This window comes from Ochotona curzoniae, unplaced genomic scaffold (assembly GCF_017591425.1).
Source record: "Ochotona curzoniae isolate NIBS_2020 unplaced genomic scaffold, NIBS_Ocur_1.0 contig_3255, whole genome shotgun sequence".
Taxonomy (NCBI): Eukaryota; Metazoa; Chordata; class Mammalia; order Lagomorpha; family Ochotonidae; genus Ochotona; species Ochotona curzoniae.
Genome location: NW_024465777.1, coordinates 12041 through 31673, shown reverse-complemented (window position 1 = coordinate 31673; position 19633 = coordinate 12041). Strand labels below are relative to the sequence as shown.

At 48.2% G+C, this 19633-nt stretch overlaps 1 protein-coding gene and 1 non-coding gene across 2 annotated transcripts; one reads left to right on the top strand and one right to left on the bottom strand.

Moving 5' to 3' along the window:
* Positions 1-2919: 2919 nt before the first annotated feature.
* LOC121156100 (proproteinase E-like) lies at positions 2920-18793 on the bottom strand (the record flags this gene model as incomplete). The annotated part of the gene is made up of 7 exons (XM_040979714.1): positions 2920-3021; positions 14685-14837; positions 15381-15523; positions 15722-15858; positions 17189-17317; positions 17446-17543; positions 18684-18793. Coding segments are annotated over 7 exons (872 nt in total), but the record flags the coding sequence as incomplete, so codon positions are not given.
* LOC121156176 lies at positions 11104-11227 on the top strand. Its single transcript, XR_005883817.1, has one exon. It is a non-coding gene; the product is annotated as a small nucleolar RNA ACA64 (small nucleolar RNA).
* Positions 18794-19633: the final 840 nt, after the last annotated feature.

The window sequence follows — 19633 nt, the reverse complement described above, 5'->3', positions numbered from 1 at the left end:
TGTGAAGTTCTGTGGACACACAGAGCAGAACACTTTCCCAGGGCTCTTGGGCATGTCCTCAAGGTCCTCCCACCCCCACCCCACCACCACCACCACCACCGCTTTTCTAGAATCCCTGCAGCCCCTCACCAGGATCTGCCCTTCCTCCCTGATATCCAGCCTCTCTCAGGAAAGGTCCTACTATGGTTTCTTCCCAGATGCTCAGACCTTACCTTCTTAGTCCAGTCAGTGAAGGCCAACACAAATGCGGGTGAGCACCGTGAGCTTCTTCTCTGTGTTGCAGCCAAAACCAGAAACAAAACTGATCACGCCATGAACCTCCATTTGGCATTCACTGCACGGCAAGTGAGGAGTCCTCCAGAGTCATCCTGTGAAGATCAAAGGGTAGAGGCTGAGCCATGTCTCAGCTCGAAGGAATTCTCCCTGACCTGGGGATTGCAGACACACCCACACTGCTGCACCTCTCCCAGCCTCAGGGCCTCAGCTGGCCAGGACCAGGGTCTGTGCTACCACACCTGCTGAGCAGGAAGGGACCCACACAGGACTTCAGCACAGCCCCTGGCACAGAGAGCCCTGAAAGACGCCAGCGCCCCCTGCTGGCAGCACTTTCCCTGCTGCCTAGGAGGACTCAGCTCCCACAGCACAGTGGTTGAGGATCCCTGCAGAGCCCAGAGTGGGTGACTCGAGGTGGTGATGTGAGTGTCCCTGCTGTGCTGATGGGGAAGCCTGAGCAACAGGAGGACAGTGATGGTCCCAGGTGAGGGGGCCTGTGATCTGGGCCAGGAGTCAGGGTGTGTGGGCTGTGCTGACTTTCTCCTGTGGACTAGAGGATGACTGAGGCAGCAGAGAACAGAGTTCCTCCACCTCCATGGAGATGGCAGAGGGAACCCAGAACCCTGCCCACCTAGGGCAGATGGGAGCTGACTCGTGTGGTAGGCAGTGTCAATGCCAATACCACACATACCTTGGTCTCCTTTACACTGGAGCCCCAGCAGTAGCACTGGAAGCCATATTTGTAATCTACCCACCACAGAAAGTAACCCTTTCTGTAGTTTATCTGGAAATGATGCACCAGCTGGGGACAGAAAGGGACAGCCTGGGTCATGGCTAAGTTCCCAAGATGGAATATCAAGGCACTGTTCTACTGGTCTAATGGCAATTCTCCTCCCACCAAATCCAGATCTTCATGCTTTATGCAAAACTGCCTCCCTGCTCAGCTCATACTTGAAAGCTGGCACCAGTCAGTGATGCAGCATTCTGTCCCTTGCAGCAGATGTAGTCTGCTAGAGGATTGGGCTTCATCTGCCCCTTGACATACTAAGGTAGTGTCACAATGTTACAGCTGTGCAGAAAGAAGAGTCACACGGAGCCTAGTCACATTCCTTTTGCTCCAGGAATTCATGTCTAGGGGATTCCTGCTGCTCCTTTTTCTCTCAAATCTACTCTCAAGGCAAAGCAATCATCAGAAGCCACCTGGGCCCTTCAGACTATACAGCCCTTGGTCTTCATAGTTGTTCATGCTTCCACCTGTTTTCCTCACACTCCAGCTATACCAGTATGGCCTGGGGGCTGGGTAAGCACAATTGGGGATGGACATTTGGTAAATGGTGAAGACGTTATGTCCCATGTCACAGTGCCTGGGCTCAAGTCCCAGCTCTGCTTGCATTCCTGGCTTTCTGCTCAAGCGTACCCTGGGTTAGCAGCTAATGGCTCAAGAACCTACATCCCTACCACCCACTTAGGAGACCAAGAAGAGTTCTAGGATCCAGACATTGTTCTGGCTCAGCTATTGCTTCTCAGGAATTTAGGGAGAAAATCAACAGATGAAAGAGTTTCGCTTTGTGTCTTTCACACAAATAACAGAAAGTAAACACAGATTATGGAGCCTATCCCAAGAATTTCTGTGACTATAGTCTGGCAGAGCCATAAGGTCAGATATTTTTGAGAGATTTCCAAGGGAACCTGGAATTACTACCCAACAGACAACACTTTGGAAACCACTGTTGTGCTTGCTGTCATTTAAGACATTTTGTCTAGGTCTCATTGGTCTCTCTACTGCCCCAAGAGCCTTGAGGATAGGCTGGGATCTCCATCACTATCAGTCTTTACTGCTTTACTGTATTTGAATAGTTCTGCCCTCTACTATGACCTCTCACCAGAAAAAGCTGAGCCTCCGGAAACACAGGTGTGCATACAGGTGAGAACTGAGCAGGGCTTCCTTGCCCATCACCACCACCACAAAGCCATGCTGCAGGGTCACCTGGGACAACTGGAAATCTGAGGCCCAGAACAGGGCGCTGACTGCCCAGGACACTCAGGGAGAGACACCCATAGCTTGACTTTCAGTCCAATGCTCCTCTTCTGCCCACACATCCATGAACCCAGTTTGTGTTGGAGGAATATTGCTGAGCACAGGACTCCTTGGACTTGGGGAAGGGCCCTGAGAGTCCTGAGCTCCAGGGACACTGAGCCCAGCAGCCCTGGGGGACTTCTTGACTCTCCCTGGGCCCACTGTCCCCTGTGCAGGGAGAGAGATTAGTGATGTTGGTCTCTAAGGCTCTGCCCGGTATGTGGGAACTGGATACAGGTTGCTCACCCTGGCCATTGTCCCTGAGGGACTCTTAAATGAGCTGTGGTCATGGAGGAAAGAACTCAGGAGCCTGGTCCCAGGCTGGGAGTTCACTCACCCTAGGATGCATCATTGTCTTCGTAACTGGGTACAACCTGGACCTCTGTCACATTGATGGTCTGCTCAGTTCCCTCTGAAACTGCACAGAGGTAATCATCCAACACCACCAGTAGATCTGTTTGCTCTTAACATGGAGGATGGGTCAGTTTAAATCTGAATGCCGACCTCTTACAGCCACCTGTTGGCCAAGTCAATCTGGGTCTCATATACACCAAACACCAGGGCATGGATCAGGATAGTAGAGAACTCATGAGATGCAGTGCCTGGCAGTCATAACCCAACAAAGTCTGATGGATGAGGGTTCTGCCATAGAAGAAGTAGAGGATAGCATTCTGCAAATACAGAAAAAAAAAATAATCTAAGAGGTCTAGGCTTACCTGAGCTGCTGTGTATATTGTGTTCAGCAAGAATTCACACAGAAAACAACTGTCTTTCAACATGTGCAATTCAAAACCTGCGCATCTACTCATAGTGAACCTACATCTTTTACTCTGGAATCACTATGGTACTCCAGTCTCCTCACCTCAGGCCCTGTGATCTCCCTGAGACTCTCACATTCTCTGCCCCAAACTTCTGTCTTCTGAGAGTTCCCAAGACCCTCTGGTCTCTCAGGATCCCATTCTCCTACATCTCAGCTCTTCCAACTCTTGGGTTTTCTGAGCATCACTCACCCTGACTGTTTTGCTTCCTTTCAATTTCCTACTTATTCAGATTCTCAAAATTGCCCTGGAGACCAAGATTAGCTAAGTGTGGCCCACCATCCCCAGGCTGGCTGTGGTCTGTGTGCACACAGATGCTGACTGCACACAGGTCACTCACTCAGGCACACATGCTCTCTGGCTGCTTTCCTGCTGCAATGGCAGGGCTAAGTCACTGCTGGAGAAGCCATGTGGCTCACTTTGCTTCTTCCCAGAACACATTGCTGACCTTGCCCCAGAGACAGAGTGGGACTCTCACATAGAGGGAAGCTAGAGACAGTGACATTTAAACTGAAGGGTCAAGGAAAAATAAAAGCCAGTTTTGAAAGAGACACATGTTTCATATGGTAAAGACATGACATTCAATCACCCACTACGAACAGAGATCCTGTGTTTTAGTCCTAACTCTGCTCCTGATTCTTACTTCTTGCTAAATTGCACCTTAAAAGCTGGCAGATAATGCCTCAACTACTTGGGTCTCTGCTGCCCGTAGACTCATACTGAATTCCTGATTCTGGCTTTTGGCCCAGTTCAGTTCCAGCTATTCCAGGTATTTGGGGGGTAATGAGTCACTCGGTGTAAGAGCATCTTACCTTTATGCCTTTAAAATAAAATAAAAATAAAACTTTAAAAAATGTATTTAGGACTAGCATTGTGGTACAGTAGTTTGAATTAAGGCCTGCAATGTTGTCACCCCATGTGAGCACTGGTTTGAGACCCAGGTTTTCTGCTTTCAAACTAATTCTCTGTTAGCACAACTGGGAAGGCAACTGATGATGGACCTAGTGCTGGGACCCTTGCATACGTATGTGGGCCCCGGATGGAGTTCCTGGCTCCTACCTAGGCCTATTCCAATCAAGATTGATGGGGTCATATGAGGAGAGAAGCAGCAGATGGAAAATCTCTTTTTCTCTGTCTCTGCTTTTCACTCTGTCACTCCACTTTCAAAGAAAGTATTTTATTAATTGGAAGTGCTGAGAAACAGAGATAGATACACACAAATATTACTGATTGTGCAGGTCCACTCCCCTAATGCCTGCAACAGCTGAGGCTGAGTCAGATTGCAAATTTGTCTGGATGTCCTGGGGGAATCCACACCTGCTACCTTCCAGAGTTTGCATTAGTCGGAAGCTGAAATTGAAAGGAAACTAGGACCCAAACACAGGCATTCTAATATAGAATGCAGATGTCTCAGGAAATATCATTTAAAAAAAAGACCTGTTAATTAGTTTGATAAATAGAGTTATAGAGACACAAAGAAAGAAATCTTCCACCCACTGGTTCACTCCCCAGATTGCCACAATGACTGGGAATGGATCAGGCAAAATCCAGGAGCCAATAGCTTCCATATGAATGGCTTTGACCCAGCAACCTGAATACCCTCTGCTGCTTTCCCAGGCACATTTCCAGGGAGTTGAATCATAAGTGAAACAGCCAGGACTTGAACCAGCACATGTATAGAATGCAGGTACCACCGGCCACAGCTTAACAGGCTGTGCCATAGTGCCAGTCCCTCAAGAGGCATTCTAACTGCTGCACTAAACCTCAATACACACACTTTTTAAAATTGAGAGACAGAGGGAGGGAATGAAGAATGGAAAGAGAAAGAGAGAAATGCCCATTTGACCAAGACTAGGCTGGGGATGGAGCTAGGATGCAGGAATGCAAACCAGATCTCTCATATGGGAGGCTGGAACCCAACTATTTGAGCCATCAACACTGGCTTCCAGGGTCTTATGCATGGTTAGGAGCTTGTCAGGAACTGGAGCTGAGAACTAAATCCACGTATTTCATTGTCTTATCTAATGGGATAAAAACTCCTGCTCACGTATTTTTTTTTCAATAGCTAAAACAACTAAGTGTTAAGTTGTAATTTATGAACACAAGCAAGTGGACATCACTGTGCAAAATGGAAGCCAATACTGGCAGTAGTGGCCAGTACTGAATCTATTGCAGTCATAATTGCCCAGCAGGGTAACTAAGCTGAACAGTCACCAAAATGCTAGACAGAATGCTAGCCAAAGACTGAACCAAAATCTTCCCCTCGCCAATGGCGCAGACCGTCCTGCACTAATCTGAGGGATCCCAGGCAGCCTGAAACTTCCTGAAGAAAATATCTGTTGCCAGAACAATTTGAGAAGATATTCGAGACTGAAACATAGATAGTTGAAAGGGTGAAAGGAGCTGCCTTCAACAGCAGAGGTCAGATTCACATAGGGGACATCAGCATCACAGTTACCCAAAATGCAATTAAAGCACCTGTGGAGAGCCAAACAAGGAAAGATAACGTAGGCAGATGTCCCTTTGCCAGTATTTGAACACTATCAGAAAGGCACTGGCAGTTACAAACTGACTGGTTTAACCACGCATGGGAACAATAGGCTACATTTAAGAGGAATTGAAGCACAGCAGGGGACCCCATGGTCTAAAGTGCTTCACTGCAGACAGGCACTCCAGTGTGAGATGGACATCCAAGCAGGCCCTGAACCACTGCACCAGATGCCAACCTGGGTCTGTGCTCTAAGGGCAAGGAGAAGCCCTGGGTTCAGGTTAGGTGGAGCAGGGATAAGCAGATCTGATTCACATTTTCCAAAACTCTCCTCCTGGTTGCTGCATGGAAGACTGGGGGATGATGGTGAGTAGGAGCAGCTGAGTTGAGTCACCCAAGCAGAGCCTGGTTCTGTAGGGTTTGATGTAGGGGGTTGACTAGGAGGGTAAATGTGGACACACAGAACTATAGGGGGGTCAGAGTGCACCTGCACTAGAATAACACATGAGGTCATCCCTGTGCATTGGGAAGCTTAGTGTGAGACACAAATGCAGTGAACATAACTCAAATTCATTTGCAGAAAAGAATCTGCTCCTTTCCGCTATGCCCAGAGCCTCACACACAAGCACATCCTCAGAACTGATGCCTCCATTAACACTCCTCACACTCACAACCCTGAGTGCCTACATATGATGTACATGTACATTTCAGAGCACTCATCTATCCCTCTCCCAACAACAAACTCTCTATGCTTGTTACAGCATTCTGTGCTGGTGCCTGGCAAATGCCAGGGCATTAAACCACTCTGATAAGAACCTTAAACTAGAAGCCCCAAAGTGGAATTTCCTGTCTAAGTTGCAATACAGGGGAAAAGGGAATCCCCCAATGTCTTCTTCCCATAGTCTCCCTTAGACTTTACAACACCTAAGCAAATCTCTCACGTTACCAGTAGGAGCCAGGATGGTCACCTTAAGATTTCTTTGAATGGTAGAACAAGGGTCAAGGGCTCTTCCTGGAGGTGGATTGTGGTGGATGCACTCACCATGAATTCTAAGAAATACACTTCTCAAACTCCAATAAGCTGCCACAGAAGGAGTTTGGATCATGTCAGATTAATGGTAATAAATGAACAGATTCATGGATGAATAAAAAGATGAATGAAGCACCGTGATATAAAGAGATAGGATTTAATCCCAAAATAGGAAGGAGTGAGCAGGCATTTGACTCACTGATATTATTTGGAACACCCATGTCCAAAAGCAGATTACCTCTTCCTCCAGAATCTATTGTAAATATGCACCTGGAAAAATTTAGGTGATGGCTCAAGTATTTGGGTCTCTGTCACCCACACAAGAAGCAAGAATGAACCCCTATCTCCTGGTTTCATCATGGTCTGACCTGGCTGATGTGGGCATTACTGCGACTGATCCATCCAATAAAAAAATCTCTCTTCCAGGCAAGCGAAGACCTTTTTTGAAAACTTTGAAAAGTTAAAGTATAAAAATAGAGGAATTAGGAAGAAACATAGACTGAAGTCAATTTGGAGGTGGTAAAGAGAAATGCCAGGAAGTCCTGAGGCAGGCAGGGTGAAAGAACCAGCAAATGAAGCATGGGAGAGAACAGCAGCTATCAGCCTCAGTGACTTGACCTGCTGCTGGGATTTCCTTGCCACTGTGAATTCCCAATGTTTCTTCTAGACCAGCAGAGACTGGCAAGTACTTCAGGAAAACCTCAGTGGGAGAGTCCTCTCACTCTTTTGCTCCCACATCCTTACCAGTGCCCCTATACTCTGGTTAAAGTGTAACATTGGAATCAAACACTGATATGGTTTAAATTCTGACACAATCTGAACTGTTGTGGCCTTGGCAGGTGACCTAACCTCCATGCGCTTCAGTTTCTTCAATTGAGGTAACACTAGTCACATCCCAGCAGGAATTTTGTGAAACTTCAGGTAGATAAGCACTTAACAAAGGGTTTTGCCAATGCAGAGCAAAAAGCAGAGGAGAGCAGTGATGACTATGACCTTCCAGAAAATTCCAGGTTGAACTGATCTATCCACTGAAAATTTGTTTTATATATTTGTATCTAGGGATCTGTTTTGATGACTTGATGGCTAAATCTTCACCTGTTCAAAGTCGGGGTCCTTTATGGACACTTGGTCTGGTCCCAGATGCTCCACTTCCCATCCAGTTCCCTGCTTGTAGCCTGAGAAAGTAGTAGAGGATGGTGCAAAGCCTTGGGACCCTGCACCCATGTGGGAGACCCAGAAGAAGCTCCTGTCCATTTGGGGAATGAACCAGTGGATGGAAGATCTTTCTATCTCTCGTTTTCTCCATAAATCTGATCTAACACTCTAATAAAAATAAATATCTTTTAAATTTTTTTTTGAAACAAATATTTGTGCTTAGGCTATCTTCTACTGTTCTTCCAGACGTGTTAGAAGGGAGATTGGCTCAAAATGAAGTCGCCAGGGCAAGAGCCCGAACCCATATGGGATGCCAGGGTCACAACTGTAATTCAAACCATGGAGCTACAATGCTGTCCTATCCAATTCATGATCAAAGCACGTGAAATCACTACCGGCCCATAACTCTCAGACCCTGTAACTCTCAACTTCAATTAATTTGTTTTTGCTTGAAAGAGAATATCTCAGTACCCGTTCAAATAATAAAAAGTAAACAGAAAGTTAAATGCATATCAACAGCAGAATGAATGAATCATGGTGTCTTTGTGGATTATAGTGCCAAGTTGTGACACTGATAGAACTTAAGTTACATGTATTAACACAGACAGTAAAAGTTACTTGGCAGAACAATACATTCAGTATAAATTCATAATAACCTGATATTTGTAAAATATGTAAACCACTGCTGTACTGTATACAACCAAGGATGGGGTAGGGATAAGTATGTGTAGCAAATACAATCACAGCAAGGAAGAAAGTGGAACTTGTTTTTGAGTTCCTTTAAAAGGGTGAAGGAAGGGCATATATAGAAGGCCTTCTTGGCTTTAGTTGCACAACAACCCCAAGCATGAACTAGGATAAATCAACAGAGGCCCAGGATATGGAGAAGATAGTCGCAGATCATGCAGCCTTTGAGAAGCAGACAGCGGCACAGCCCAGGCCCTGACACCAGCTGCTCTTCTGGCCTGAGCAGGCTGTTTGGTGTCTGTGGAGCTGTAATTGTTGCATGCAGGGTGGAGACAAAGTGACTAAGTCACCAGGCTACAACAGCATCTGAGCACTGCCACATCAGGACACAGAGATGTGCTTTAGTCCCTGATTCAATACTCAACCCATGCCTGGGAGAAGCATAGGCCCAGGCCAAAGCTAAGGGAGATTTCCTGCCTCTGGGTCTGTTTCCCGGCATTCTCCTTGTAGGGTCAGTGGTCATGGCTGTGGCCAGGCATGCACAGGATCTCTGCCACAGGAATTGGAGGCCCTCTGGGCCTTTGAGCACCCAGACCTGGGGAGACACCAGAATTCCAGACCAGGACCCTCACCCACACACTCCACACCCCTCAGGCCTCAGTCACTGAACCCACTGAGTGCCAGGACCTGTGCTGGGTCCAGGAAGAGCTGACAGCCCCTCCCCTCTTGGGCCTCCAGTGCTGCAGGTAGGGAGATCAGACATGGAGATAAACCAGACTGGTAAATGTACAATGATGGGTTGAAGTTAATTTAATCTTTAAAACATTATCTCAGGATGATCCTTTAGACTGACTGTATCTGAGAGAAGGGCTGTGTCTTGTTCAAGGGCACAGAGCAGTTCCAGGACACAGCTGAGACTGGAACCTGGAGCTTCGTATTCCACTAGGGCTCTTCCTTCTGCATCCCATTCCTGTCTTTACTTATTAAGATTTACTTGCGTATGCATTTGAAAGGCAGGACAACAGAAAGGGAAACAGCAAAAAAGAAGATCACCTTCATCCCAGGGAGATTCAAGGGAGTCAGGAAACACATTGCTGAGTACAAGGAAGAACCAGAAATGCTGGCCTCTGAACAACAACCTGGAGCTGCTCAACTTTTCAGGCTCAGGCAACTATGGGTCTTGTGAATGTGGGAGTTCCAGAATGAAGGCAGGCGCTACAGAGAAAGCTCTACTAGATATCTACATGGTGGAAGGCCAGAAATAAGAAGAAAGGAGAGAAGGGGTAGGGAGGGAAGGAGAGGTCAAGACTATGAAGGGCTGAATCTGCACTGCTGTGCTCTCAGCTGAGCTGTAGGGTCATCCCCTCTGTCGAGCTTTCAGAAAAGTCTGCTAAGAATGAGCTCCTTTCACCTACAGCAACACAGATGCATCTGGAGGAGGATGAGGTGTTACATTGAATAAGCCAGAAGCACACAAATACTGCATGTCTTCTCTCACATTTGAAAGACAAAGTAGCTTACATTACAGGAAAAGTACATGAGTCTGAAGAATCTGGGCAAAAGTTGCCAAGCCAGGTGCTCTGATGTACTGTATGGGTATATTTCTCACAAGGTGAAAATGCCTGCTTTACTGAAAAAAACGTATACATCATAAACACATATACACTATATACAATAAAATTTTATTTTTTAAATATGCAAAACTGTAGTTGAGTGACAGAAAAAGAAAAAAACAAAAATGAGAGAGAAGGCCATGCACAGTGATTAGCTGCTTAAGTCCTTGTCTTTTTTTTTTTAAAGATTTATTTTTATTATTCTTTTATTGGAAAGGCGAATATATACAGAGGAGAGACAGAGAGGAAGATTTTCCGTCCAATGATTCACTCCCCAAGTGAGCGCAACGACCAATGCTATGCCAATCCGAAGCCAGGAGCCTCTTCCGGGTCTCCCACGCGGGTGCAGGGTCCCAAAGCCTTGGGCTGTCCTCGACTGCTTTCCCGGGCCACAGGCAGGGAGCTGGAAGGAAAGCGGGGCTGCCGGGATTAGAACCGGCGCCCATATGGGATCCCGGGCGTTCGAAGGCAAGGACCTTAACCACTTGTGCCACCGCGCCGGGCCCCTTAAGTCCTTGTCTTGAACACACTGGAATCCCATATGGGCACCAGTTCTAATCCCAGCAGTCCTGCCTGTGGCCTGGGAAAGCAGTCGATGATGGCCCAAAACCTTGGGACCCTGCGTGTGCTTGGGAGACCCGGAAGAAGCTCCTGGCTCCTGGCTTCAGATCACCTCAGCTCCAGCCATTACAGCCACTTGGGGAATGAATCAGCAGATGGAAGATCTTCCTCTCTGTCTCTCCTCCTCTCTCTCTATAGATAGATAGATAGATAGAGATATCTATAGATATATACATATATGTAGTTATACATGTATATACATAGATATATGTGTATATGTACATGTATGTATATATACATGTATCTATAAATCTATATAGATATCTATATCTATATACGTGTGTATCTGACTTTGCAATAAAAATAAATAAATCTTTATTAAAAATGAGAAAGAGACTGGCGCTGGATGAAAATCGCCCTGGTTTGACCATAGCCATGGGTGAGATTCAGCGCCTAGAGCCACCAGGAGCCTCAGCTCATCTCCCACTGCCTGTGTGGAAAGGTGAGACCCAGGTCCCAACAGGTGCAAAACAGAAAACAGGAAAAGACAAGCAGGTGCAAAAAGAAAACCAAAGAGTATTCCAGTCACTGCATGGGGGCTGGAAGGCCCCAGGACAAGTAGCGTTCCATGCCTGGTTCGCACCTGGCCACTACCATGCGTACATCCGGAGCCGGTATTGGGCGGCCAGTGTGCCATTTGGCGGGAGGCTCTGCCTGCTGGCCACCCAGCCAGGGAGCTCTGGGATTTGGTTTCTATGATTGCTGCTTAGAAAGCTCCATGATGGACCCTCAGGGCTTTGGGTACATGAATCAACCCTAAAGGTTCCCAATGATGTAAATCTCCCCTGACGGACCTCTGCTAATATGGTTTCAAGCCATGTGTTTTCTAAATTGTATAATCAAATAATTTTCAAAACCTTTTACTACTCAGAAATTGGGCGGGAGAGCAAAGAAACCTTCCATCTCCTGTGAACATGTGAGGAAGCCGTGTAGTGTAACCTCTCAGGCACATAACAGGTAACTTGTAGACAATAGATTCAAGGCAACATTAGACAACAGTAAAACTACAAAGACATATAGGGGGAATCAAGAGCGACCCTGACAACCTATTAACAGGAGGTCCTGTGCACAGAGCAGTGGGGGACCACAGAGTGGAGCAGGTGGACAGGAGGAGGCTTGTATCCCAAACCTGGAGTTTCCCGGATCCCCACCAATGACTATCAGTATGGGTGCCAAGGACCACATCCCAACTGCCAAAGAGACCACGGGGGACTGGAATGCCTTCACAGGCTGAGAATCAGATGACATCCCCCCCCCCCACCATTTGGACCTACCACACGGGATGGAAGAAGCTGAATCCTTCATAATAGGATCCAAGGCCATCGGAACAACAATCAGGAAACCTGAGCAGACTTCAGAAACAGAAGAACAGTAAACTCCCTTCAGGACTAGGGAGAGGAGCTATCTCTGGTTCTTACTTAGATCCAACTTCAGGTCCCCACCCTCTCTGCAATGACCATGAGGGATGCTCCAGAGCCCCCACCCCCAATACACACACACACAAATTGGAAAGGATAGGCAGAGAACAACAAGGAAGGCTGGGTCAGCATGGACTCACACACCTTACTAGGTAGGACACGGGGATTAAGTACTCCTCACCAAGGTATGGAAGATTTCTCTGCACACCCTTCCTAAAACTGTTTTGCACCTCAATTGTTGAAATGTCATTGAAATAGTCACGGGAAGTTGTTAAGACCATGCACCCAATTTTGACAAATTCATTGCTCAATACTTTGTCAATTTATCCCTTAACGTTATATATTGTTGCTGATGTTATGTTGGGGCTTTTAATTGACCGGGATTCTACTCTGTTGGCTCTGCCTTCAGACCGGGGAGGGTCTCCCCAAGAAGCCGCTGAACTTGACCGGACAATGAGATGCTGGACTCTATGCTTGGTGTATGCTTGCAATGAAGGAATCTCAACTAAACCTGAACTGTGGTTGCACCACGGAGGGAGGGGTGTGGGGGGGTGAGGAACCCACCATGGGGGGAAGGGTGGGAGAGGGGTGGGGGGAAATCCCAGTGCCTATATTGAACTGTGTCACATAATACAATAAAAAAAATTTTGAAAAAAAATGAGAAAGAGAGAGAGAAAGAGTTCTCCCATTAGCTGGTTTATTCCCTATACGACCAAAACAAAACAACCAGGTTTGGGACACTCGGAAGCCAGGAGTGTGGAACTCCATCTAGGGTGACAGGAGGCCAAGCATCTGGGATCATCTAGAGTTTTAGTAGGCCAATTGCAAAGGAGCTGGACTGAAAGCAGAAGTAGCCAGGACTCAAACAGGCAGTCCAATACTGGAGCCACTGTCGGGCCAGCACTTTACATTGATGCACCAACACAAGATGCAAAAAATGTAAGACTGTTAAAAGAAGGGGGGCAATGAAGTACATGCATACTGAGAGTGATTGACATGTGTCCTTACTGGGAGCCATGACTTCTTTCTGTGGAGTTCAAGAGGAACACCATGTCTGTGTTTGTGTTTCTTCTGCCTGCACAGCAGATGTTGTTCTGAACTCTAAGACTCCTTGCTGGGCTCCAGACTATGTGTACCTTGAACTTGTCCCTGTGCTTGTGTGTGCCATCACTCTGTGGTCAGGACTCTCCCTGGGGTTACCCCACAGACCTCTGGACTCCAAGCCTGAGCCTATCATAAACAGAGAGCCAGCAAGTGTTCTCTGAACACTTTATCTTGTGCATTTCTCTGTAAACAATGAACCACTTCAGAACAGGACTCACATCTCCCACTCTCAGAACCTTCCTCTGAATTAAGGAAAGAATGAATGATACTGAGTGAGTGAATGACCACAGCCCTCCTCCTGCCAGTCAGTGGAGGCAGAAACCCCTGGTCCTCCCACTCCACCACGAGCCTCCCAAGAGGGGACAAGTTCAGGTTCTCCACAGGTGTCACTGTGTGCTGTATCTGCATGGAAAAGCCACGGCTCTCTGGGGACTCTATCCTAGGGGACCTGCTCATCCAATTGTCCTGGGACTGCCTCAGTTTCTACACTGGAAGTCCTGGATCTGCGAAACCCCAGTCCCAGGTCAAACAAGAAGGTTGATAACCTCATGATGACTCCTTCCTTCTCCCTGTGCTTCAGATTATTCTTGTCCTCACAGAGAGGCTGACTCAGGTCTCATCCTTGTAAATCAACTCCCAGATCTCAGGAACAGGCCAGAGGAAAAGAGGCAATGAAGTAAGATGATGCAACTGGGAACTTGCTCAGAGATCTTTATTCTTTCTAAGGGACATGGGAGCAGCATGGTTGTGGGAGCTTTTTCCCAATGTTCTGAAAAAGAACAGTAAGGGGAAAGAAAGTCAAATTATCATCATAGTTTATGGAATCGAAGGAAACTTGGGTCAGCTCGCAGCCTTACCATTCATTCCCTGAGTGGCCTGGGAAACCGACTTGCCCTCTCTGACTCCTCCTCTAATGGGAGTGGTAATCATAGTACTCACCTCGTGTGGTTTCAGGATTAAACCACCAAGGCTCTCATCAGTGTCCCTGGCACACATTTATATGCTCTCTGAGTGATGGTCACTGCTGTCATGACCATTTGTCATGGATGAGGACTGGCTCCTTGAGCTTGTCCACCACAGCTCTCAGCAGCTTACCATTATCACTCCTCCACCAGTGGCCACATGTCCATCTGTCCTCTATGTCAAGTAAGTACTGACCAGAGGAAACACTGAAAAACCCTCACTGAATAAGGAAGTACAAAGCTCCACCCAAAGCCTGGGAAGTTCTGGGGACACACAGAGCAGAACACATCCCTGGGCCCCTCGGAAATGTCCTCAAGTACCCTCCCCCTTGTAGGATCCTTGCAACACCTCACCAGGAATAGACCTTTCTTCCCTGGCAACCAAGTCACTCTCAGGAGAGCCCCACCAGGAAGTCCTCCTGGCTGCCCAGTCCTTACCTCCTCAATCCACTCAATGAAGCAACCCACACAAGTAAACACCGTGGGCTTCTTCTCAGTGTTGCAACCACGGGCAGAAACAAAGCTGGCCACACCGCAGACCTTCCAGCATCCATCCTCTGTAGGGCAGTTGAGCGGTCCTCCAGAGTCACCCTGTGATGGTCAGAGGGGTGGGGGCTGAATTGTCCTAGACCTGGGGTGGCAGACACACCCACACTGCTGCACCTCTCCCAGCCTCAGGGCCTCAGCTGGCCAGGACCAGGGTCTGTGCTACCACAGCTGCTGGGACCCACACAGGACTTCAGCACAGCCCCTGACACAGAAGGAGCCCCAAGAGACGCCAGCGCCCCCTGCTGGCAGCATCTTCCCTGCTGCCTAGGAGGACTCAGCTCCCACAGCACAGTGGTTGAGGATCCCTGCAGAGCCCAGAGTGGGTGACTCAAGGTGGTAGTGTGAGTGTCCCTGCTGTGCTGCTGGGGCAGCCTGAGCAGCAGGAGGACAGTGATGGTCCCAGGTGAGAGGGAGCGTGTGATCTGGGCCAGGAGTCAGGGTGTGTGGGCTGTGCTGTCCTCTACGTCCTGCCTGGCCTAGAGCCTGGCTGGGGCTGGAAAAGATGACAGTTCCTCCACCTCCATGGACATGGCAGAGAGAACAAGAGAGCTATGTTCTGTCATGGCAAAGTGTGAGCCAACTTACGTTACAGCCAGAGACATCATATCCACCAGCGCACAGATGACATTCATTCACAGTTGAGCCCCACCAGTCTGGCTGGGAGCAGTGTTCATAGTCCACCACTGGCATCAACCCCTCCATTAGAACACTTGAGGCTGGCCCACCAGCTGTGGGGACAGAGAACAGTGTAAGTCTGAAATTGGACTATGTTTCCAGAGGTGGAATGATCAGGTATGATGGTATGACCCACTTCCCACCAATTCCAATATCTTGCACATTTTGTTTGCAACAATACCAAGTACATCATGAACCTTGACTCCCTCCCCAACTCTGTCTTTCTATCTCTGTCCCTGGTCAGTACGTACTGTATGTGGAACCCCAGCCTGAGATGTAGCATTCTGCCCCATGGGGCGGACAGTAGCCAGCAGGAGGGAGGCAGGCCAGCTGGACATCATCTGTCAGCTCAGCACTCCGTGATAGCTTGAGGAGAGCGATGTCATTGCTATGCAGAAGGAAGAATAACTTAGACAGTGGTCCTTTTCCAAATGATCAACACTTGATTCACCCCAACTACGTCCAGCAAATTCACAGCAGACTTATTCAAAACCCCCTGCCATTTCAGTCGGGCCAGTAAGTGGTACTCATAACTGTCCTTGGCTTCCACTTGAGGTCATCACTCCAGCTGTATCATAATACCCTGGAGGGTTTTGTATCACATTTTGGAGTGTGCATAGGCACACTCCATTTAGGCTGCATTCTACAGCAGACTGCTTACATTCAACCTCAAGCTCAGCTTCCCATTCCAGCTTCTTGGGTAAGCAGGTGACAGCTCAAGTGCTTGGGTGTCAGCTGACCACTTGGGAGACTCTGAGAAAATTTCAGCCTCCTGTTTTTTGGCAGGTTCAGCCCTAGGTGTTGCAAGCATTTGACTAGAACCAGAGCAGCAGATGGAAGCTTGCTCTCTCCCTCTCTCTCTCTCCTCTCTCTCTCTCTTTCACTTTGTGTGTGTCTACCTTATAAATAAACAAGTAAAAATTGTTAATGCCTCACAAATTTCAGAGGTCAATCCCAGGCTTTCTGAGGCTATCTGCTAAGGCCCGAAGTATTACACTACTCACAGTGTCCCAGGGAACACTAGTGTTGCTGCCCCACAGCCCACATTTTGGGAACAATTGCTTTGTCTGTCACTTAGATGAGCACTTCTGAATTTCCTGACTGCTTGAGAGGCCCTTGGGGAATGGACCAGAGTCTCCTCACTGCGTTTTTACTCCTGAACTGCATTTGGAGGGTCCTGCCACCTCCTGTGATCTCTCACCAGAAAGGGCTGAGCCTCCAGAAACACAGGTGAAGTACTGACCAACGCCTCCATGCCCATCACCACCACCACAAAGTCATGCTGCAGGGTCACCTGGGACAACTGGAAATCTGAGGCCCGGAGCAGGGCACTGACTGCCCAGGACACTCAGGGAGGGGCACCCATAGCCTGATTCTCAGTCCAGTGCTCCTCCTCTGCCCACACATCCAGAAACCCAGGCTGTGTTGAGGAACCTCCGCTGAGCACAGGACACCTTGGATTGGGGAATGGCCCTGACAGTCCTGAGCTCCAGGGACACTGAGCCCAGCAGCCCTGGGGGATTTCCTGACTTTCCCTGGCCTGCTGTCTCCTGTGCAGGGAGGGAGGTTGGTGCTGCTGGTCTCTGAGTTTCTACCCAGTGTGTGGGAGCTGGGCCCACAATGCTCACCCTCCCCACTGTCCTTAGGAGTCTCCTAGATGAGCTATGGTCATGGAGGGAAGAACATAGTAGCCTGGTCCCAGGCTGGGAGTTACTCACCCATTGGCTGCATTACTTGCATTATAATCTCCATGCACGATGTATGACTGACCCGGGATGACCTGTGCAGTCGCTGGTATCGCTGACAGATTGTACGCACCCAGCAGAGCCCAGTATGTTCCTTCGTAACTACCAGAGGAAAAAAGGTCAGTCTGGGCCCAACTGTCAGTCTCCCATAGTCAGCCACTGTCTTTGGTTGTCTGTGTCTCACAGGGACAAAGACCAGGACTGGGAGGGAAAATCACAGGAGAACTCACGGGAAGCAGTGAGCAGCCGTCATAACCCAGTTGGGGTCAATGAGGGACCCACCACAGATGAAGTACAGGCCCCCATTCATTTCATACAGCAAGGCGACCTGGGGGCCCAGAAGAAACAGTCTGAGACGTTCAGGCCCACAGGAGAGTTTGTCATATAGCTTGAAAACTGCACGACCTGCATACCTGCTATTGTGGTCTTGTCAATTCATCCGGGGATCATTGTGATTCTCTGGGCTCCCCATCCCAGGTCCTGTGCGCTCCCTAAGGATTCCCACATTCCCTGCTTTTAGTGTATGGCCAAGCCTTCCATCTCTTTGCGTATCCCCAAGAGACTCGGGTCCCTCAGGCCACATTCTCCTACAACTCAGCTCTTCTAGGCCTCTGGATCTTTCAAGTACAACTCACCCTGACTCTTTTACCTCCCTTCTTATTTTCTACACATTCAGATTCTCAAAATCTCACTAGGAAACAAAGTTGGTGAACTATAGCCCATGGCACCAGGCAGGCTGTGGTCTGTGTGCACACAGATGCTGACTGCACACAGGCCGCTCACTCAGGCACACATGCTCTCTGGCTGCTTTCCTGCTGCAATGGCAGGGCTAAGTCACTGCTGGAGAAGCCATGTGGCTGACAGGGCTACAGCACTCACTTTCTGCTCCCTCCCAGAACATGCTTGCTGACTCTGCCCTGGACATGTTCTCTGTCTCTGCTCTTCATGGTGCCAACTACTGGCCACATATGGTTCCAGAATAGTGGAAATGTGACTGGCACAGAGGAACTGAATGTTGGACATGATTCAATTTATTTATTTCACATTTCAATACCACATGAAGCTAATGGCTACTGTGTTCTGCAGCATAATAACCCTTACCCTGGGTGCTGCCTTCCACTGCCCTGATCCAACTCTTCACTCTGTGCTCCAGACCTCAGAGCCCTGCTGTGGGACTCCAGGAACTGGAACTGAGTTCCCAGCCCTTCCTCCCATACAGTGCCTGGATTCTTCTATTACTGCTCCGGCCCCTAAAGTCAAGCCTTCTTCTTGACCCAGACCACTCTTTTTATTAACAAACAGATCCATGAAGGTTGTAGATGGAACCCGAAAACATAAAATTTACTGTTCCAGGATTCCAGGACCTAAGAATGTGAATTGGGCACAGGGTCAGAACTGGAGGTCTGGTAATCAGGATATGGCATCCATAACCCACAGTGTGACTCAGTGCTGCTGGGGTTACTCTTACCTGCCATGGCCACTTGTTGTGGGGCTGTACAGGCACACCATTGACCACACGACTGGAGGGGTTGAAGACGTTGCTGGAGGGGATGTGGATTGGTGGATGTGAGCCTGAGACTAGAGAAGAGAGAAGAGTCATCAACTAAGTGGACCACAATAAGAAAGGCAAATAGGATCCCAGTCCTAGCTATTCCGTAAACAGGCCATGTTACCCAAGCAAGCCCTTTCCCTCTCTGACCCTCAGCACCCACCTAGGAATAGTGACCACTGGGACTAACGTAAGGATTTCCAGAATTCCAGTATTCCAAGGATTGAATTAAATGGTTGGACCTTGGTAACACTTTAAAAAGTGCCTGGAAACAACAAGCCCTCTCACAGTGATGGCTGCTACCACGGTGCAGGTTTCAGATGAGCACTGGCGCTTTGGTTTGTGACCCCATGAAACACCCACAGCCCATGTCAAGTATCTAGGTCTGGTCCCATTTTCAACTCCATTTTCTTGTAGATGTCTACCTTCAGAGGTAGCAGTGATAGCCTAAGTATCTGGGTCCCAGCTACCCACTGATACTGGCTTCACTCAGGCATTTGCAGAATGAACCTGAGGAAGAGACTTACATGACTGTCAGTCTCTCTCTCCCTCTCTCACTCATGCTCTCACTCTCTACCTCTCCACTCCCTTCATCCCTCCCTTCCACTCCATATGATGTAAAATACACAGTAAATTATTTTGAAAGTTAGAGGCACTGGGGAGTTGATAAATATATAATACTTGTTGGGTTCAAAGCACAGCCTGGCCCCCTGTTGGAGAATGAGCTACTTGAACTCTCATAGGTCACTTTCCCTGTCTGTAAAAGGGGACATGAGAATGACATGAGATCATGTAAGAAAAACTCCTTAGTTCCCTGCTGAACATATAAGCACTCAGTAGATGGTATCTGTTATTATAGCTGAAAGTCA